The sequence below is a fragment of the Capra hircus genome, chromosome 26 (assembly GCF_001704415.2).
Source record: "Capra hircus breed San Clemente chromosome 26, ASM170441v1, whole genome shotgun sequence".
NCBI classification, from domain to species: domain Eukaryota; kingdom Metazoa; phylum Chordata; class Mammalia; order Artiodactyla; family Bovidae; genus Capra; species Capra hircus.
In genome coordinates this window covers 35164921-35170920 of record NC_030833.1, presented here as the reverse complement: position 1 = coordinate 35170920, position 6000 = coordinate 35164921, and the positions used below count along the sequence as shown (strand labels likewise).

The following is a 6000-nucleotide window of genomic DNA, read 5'->3' as shown; positions in this document are numbered from 1 at the left end:
GGACTTCCCAATCCCTCTGCTTTCTTGTCCCCAGAAATTGTCACAACTTTGATCACATTTACATATTTGACAAATATATATATATATATATATGTTTGTGTATTGTCTGTGTGTGTCTGTGTGATGAGTCAGAGAAATACAGACATAAATATGCATATATATAATATTACGAAATTTCTGGTCATTGCAATAAAATATTATCTGCAGATGATGAGATTTCTACTTGAAAGGTAACTAAAAGCTCCGAAATCCACCAAAGAATTCAGTCCTCAGTACACGTAAGGTTTTGATCAAGTAGTCTTTCTATTACAGTCATGACAGAAAAGAAAAGGACTTCCCTGGCAGTCCAGTGGTTAAGACCTCCCTTCCACTATATGGGGCATGGTTTCCATCCCTGTCTGGAAATTAAGATCCTAACTGTCAGGCAGCATGGCCAAAAAAAATTTTCTTTAAAGTAAAGTCTGGTTCCAAACAGGGAAAGGAGTACGTCAAGGCTGTATATTGTCACCCTGCTTATTTAACGTATATGCAGAGTACAGCATAAGAAACGCTGGGCTAGAAGAAGCACAAGCTGGAATCAAGATTGCCGGGAAAAATATCAATAACCTCAGATATGCAGATGACACCACTCTTATGGAAGAAAGTGAAGAAGAACTAAAGAACCTCTTGATGAAAGTGAAAGAGGAAAGTGAAAAAGTTGGCTTAAAGCTCAACATTCAGAAAACGAAGATCATGGCATCCGGTCCCATCACTTCATGGGAAATAGATGGGGAAAGAGTGGAAATAGTGCCAGATTTTATTTTGGGGGGCTCCAAAATCACTGCAGATGGTGATTGCAGCTATGAAATTAAAAGACGCTTACTCCCTGTAAGGAGAGTTATGACCAACCTAGATAGCATATTCAAAAGCAGAGACATTACTTTGCCAACAAAGGTCCGTCTAGTCAAGGCTATGGTTTTTCCAGTGGTCATCTATGAATGTGAGAGTTGGACTGTGAAGAAGGCTGAGTGCCAAAAATTGATGCTTTTGAACTGTGCTGTTGGGGAAGACTCTTGAGAGTCCCTTGAACTGCAAGGAGATCCAACCAGTCCATCTTAAAGGAGATCAATCCTGGGTGTTCATTAGAAGGACTGATGCTAAAGCTGAAGCTCCAATACTTTGGCCACCTCATGCGAAGGGTTGACTCATTAGAAAGGACCGTGATGCTGGGAGAGATTGGGGGCAGGAGGACAAGGGGATGACAGAAGGTGAGATGCCTGGATGGCATCACCGACTCGATGGACGTGAGTTTGAGTGAACTCCAGGAGTTGGTGATGGACAGGGAGGCCTGGCTTGCTGCAATTCATGGGGTCACAGAGTCGGACACGACTGAGACTGAACTGAACTTAACTGAAGCAGATATGTAATTTTTAGGGCATTATGCTTCTGTATCTATGAAAAATTAAAGTGCATATATATGTGCAGCCACACCACTTCTAAGAAACTATCCTGAAGAGACAGTAGAGGAATAATAGAAGACATGTGCATGTATTAATAGTAGCATTTTTATATTAACAAGGTTTCAAAAATAATATAAATATCCTTGAATAGGAAGATAATTTTAAAAAATTATCATATCTATTAACAAAGTATTATGAGATACATTAACTTACACTGCTTGTGAAAATATCAACTTTATGCTATTATATAATGTCACCAAAAAACCATAGCTATAAACAATACATACACATGCAAACACTAAACACACACATAGATTTCTCTGTGTATGTTCAAATATAACCCATATGTATATTAATTACCTTCCCCTCTTCTTTACTTTTATATGTCTGTATGTCTGTGTGTGTGTGTTTAATCATTAGAGGAAAGAGGAAGAACATCTCTGGAAAGACTAATAAATTCAAGTTTTATCTCATACTATTCCCTCTAGCTGGATTCATCTTCCCCTGATTTCTTTTGCATGTATATACATATATACACAAACATACCCATCAATCACATAATTATATTTTTAATAAACATTGGGGAAAAGCAAAAGTATTTATCCAAACTATCAAGAGATCATTCCCCTAGAGAGATAAATAGGAGTAAGAGATGAGTGCATTTAAAAAAATTTTATCACATGGGATAATTGCCAACTTTAATTTTTAATAAAATATGACATTTATAAGGTGCCCTCCATTTGGCATACACAATAAATTGGATGTAGCTTCAGATCTCAGGTCAGTAATTTTAAAAAAATTATTGGGGGCAAAACTGTTGTATTTCATGCAAGAAAAAACTTGAAGTGAATCTTAAAGAAAATTAGAAGAGGCAGGGCTCAAGAATGTCACTCCTAAAGGTAAGGGAGAGGCGGACAATGGCTAACAGCCAGGATAGAGAGCATCAGCCTGTGTAGATGGAGCTGGAGAGGCTCACTCTGCAACCTGGCAGTCAGCCCTTTCTTCAGACTGGAATGAAACACATCTCACAGAAGGGTGGAATAGAGAGCATCCCTTTGAAACTTGGTGCAGTATCAATGTGCTTTGGATCAAGCACAGGTTTCAAGGTAAAATGCTGTAAAATGCTGACCAGGAGTAAAAACAGCTCCATGCGGGCCAGGCCTTCTCCAACACAAACTCTTTTTCCTAAAAATGACACATAAATTAAACAGTTGTTCAATTCTATTTCTAACATATCACAAAGGGAAGCATAAATAAATATGAAATGAGTAATACATAAACAAATTAATAAAAGACAAATTAACCTATGGCTTCTTCTATTTACACCAAAATCCGGTTTGCTTCATTTCCTCAGAACAGATTTCAGTGTACTTTCTCTATTAAAAGGAATCTGTTCTGTACACCCATGTCAGGATTGCTTTCCTGAGGCTTGCCAGTAATATCTTTCTACATACACACTCACCCATCCCAAATAACATGAGCTACACACTATATTTTTCCATCTACTTCCAATTCAAGACTCAACAACAGATTTATTTCTCCTCATCTGGATTCCTAAAACTAATCTTGACATTGTCATGTCTCTGTTTCTAACAATATTTCAAGAGCTTACCATTGCCAAGTATAAAAAGAAATGCCACAAACTCGATACCAATATTATTAACCATTCTCTAAACCCCAGACACACTAGCTGTTTCAAGTGTTATGAGTATCCAGTCATTCCTCCAACTGAAATATTGGTTCCTTCAGCTCTTCCTGATGAGATTCTCTACATCCTTCTAGATCCACCACAGGTGTCACTTGCTCTATACAAACTCCTTTGATCTATTCAGGGGGATATAATTCATTCTCTTGCTGGTTTTCCACAAGACTCATAAATACTTCTAATGCAAAATGTTTCAAATGAAATTATAATTATTCCTGTGTCCCACACACGAAATATAAGCTCATAAAGTAAAGGCAAAAGGAGAAGGGATGTGACAGAGGATGAGATGGTTAGATAGTATCACCAACTCAATGGACATGAATTTGAGCAAACTCTGGGAGACAGTGGAGGACAGAGGGCCTGGTGTGCTGCCATCCATGGGGTTGCAAAGAGTCGAACATGACTTAGCAACTGAACAGCAACAACAAAGTAAAGCCTTAGGTCTTATATGATGCTACAGTGCCAAGACAAAGCAATCCTGCAAACCCCACAAACTGGGCAGAAATCTTAAGCCAGTTTGTTATGAAACAATGGAACCAAAATTCAGGAAGTAGATAAGGAATACATTAGCAGGATCTCATTTTGAGATCAAATTCTGGGCATTGTTCATAATCTTGGGACCAAGCATTAAGCATTCCTTGAAACCTATTTTCCTGGATGTTCAATGAGGAGTAAACCTCCTATTTCTATCCCTATTTCAGTTCCTTCTGTAGGAAAGGCCCTTCACCCTCTCCTTTCTACCCTCTCCTTTGGACTGTGCTGAACACTCTCCACTTCTCCATCTTTGCGGATCCATACTGTGCTTGTTTTTCTTACAGCTGCTGTGTATTTAGGAAGTTGATTTCTATGGACTGCATAACCCCACTAGTTAGTTCCCTTCTTCACTGTGAATAAACTCAAAGGATTAGACATTGAGAAGTTTAGAGTACGCCCTCCCTCAGTCCCAGCCTGTCAGGCCACAGTTTCAACAGTGGCTGTATTCTCCAACCTATAGACCCATCTCCTGCTGAGGCATCCATTCTCTCTTTGCCAAAGATCTGCTTGGGATCCAGCAACACCCTCCTTCTCCCGGTCCTTCCAACATAGAATGGTAACGTTGTCTTGCTGATGCTCATCCCCGAGTACTTGACCACTCCTTGCTACTTCACTTAATCATGTCTACACCTCTGAAAAGAGTCTCTTCATTAAACTGCCTTTAATGAAACTTTTTGAGTACCCTGCCTCTTTCTTTCAAGGACCTCCTCAAATTAAAGGAAGATACTAAAATATCTCTTCCTGCAAGAATATTTCTCTCTGTCCTCTGCCCTGATCCCAAAGTGTAAGATTCAGGAGCTCCCCTCTCTGGGTTTCCACAGAAGCGTTTTGAATAGAACTTGTCTCTGGAGTATCATCACCTGTTAAGTCGCATTCCTTTCTTAGAGGAAAGCTGTCCCTTATTCACATTTCTATCCCTGGACCTGAGTGACCATGGGTCTACTACATTTAAGGTCCTCAGAGACATTTATTGAGTGAATGGCATCTCTGGACAGGGGAGAAAAGTCTCAGTGGAACTAGACTTCTATGAGGAGACCTTAAGATTGTCAGAGGTGGGTGAGAGGGCAGAACTCAGTGAGTGCAGCCTCCAATCCAATCAGAAACTATCTGCACCTTGGAAGTGATGCCTCTGGCCTCATGAAAATGACAACTTGTCCAGCTCAGAGTTGCCTACATACAAAGCTCATCCTCCTCTCATTTGACCTCTAATGGACAGACAAAAATGAAGCATGCTTGCCTGCTGAAAAAGCCATGAAGTGATCAGTCTTCTTAAAGTTGCCACTTTCATCCAGGAAGTGAGCAGGATCAAACTGCCCTGGGTTGGGAAACTCCTTACCATCGTGCAGGACAGAAGTCAGAGATGTTAATATGGCTGTGCCCTGAGATAAAGAGAAATGCAATAACTAGATTATAAAGAAAGCCATGGCATTTTTTAAAAAATGCCTTATCTAATCCTTTTATTTTACAAATGAGGTGACTGAAACAAAAACATATTTTATTCTCTCCATGTCAAAGAACAAATTAATGACCAAGCCTAACAAGTCATATGATGCCATATAAATGATTTATGATTCAATCATATAAATCAACAGTGCCAGTTCAGGGCACTGTTAAGTGACTCTAAGGCTAATCGTCTTCAGCTTGTAGCCTACCAACAGCACTTGCTCTTCAGAAAATTAAGGCAGGTGCTTTGTTCTTGACAAATAAATTGGAGTGTTGTTTAAAAGTGCTGATGTCACTAAAATTTCAGCTCATTCTCTTTATTTTTTTTTATTTTTTTTTAATTTTAAAATCTTTAATTCTTACATGGATTCCCAAACATGAACCCCCCTCCCACCTCCCTCCCCATAACATCTCTGTGGGTCATCCCCATGCATCAGCCCCAAGCATGCTGTATCCTGCGTCAGACATAGACTGGCGATTCAATTCTTACATGATAGTATACATGTTAGAATGCCATTCTCCCAAATCATCCCACCCTCTCCCTCTCCCTCTGAGTCCAAAAGTCCGTTATACACATCTGTGTCTTTTTTCCTGTCTTGCATACAGGGTTGTCATTGCCATCTTTCTAAATTCCATATATATGTGTTAGTATACTGTATTGGTGTTTTTCTTTCTGGCTTACTTCACTCTGTATAATCGGCTCCAGTTTCATCCACCTCATCAGAACTGATTCAAATGTATTCTTTTTCACGGCTGAGTAATACTCCAAGCTCATTCTCTTTAGAACCGAATATAGGGTCCTTTCCAAATATGACCTGATTGGCCATATTCTTGAAAACTATTCAGTTTCCCTCTAAGATGAGAAACTGGTAAGTATCC

General features: G+C 39.3%; 1 protein-coding gene across 1 annotated transcript in view; it reads right to left on the bottom strand.

Annotated features, from left to right (window-relative positions):
* The window catches only part of LOC100861186 (cytochrome P450 2C31), a 53798-nt gene continuing 49923 nt past the window's right edge, over nucleotides 2126-6000 (bottom strand). Inside the window, 2 exon segments of the mRNA XM_018041713.1 lie at nucleotides 2126-2624; nucleotides 4916-5057. Coding sequence (XP_017897202.1) covers nucleotides 2443-2624; nucleotides 4916-5057 — 324 coding nt within the window. The 3' untranslated portion in view covers nucleotides 2126-2442.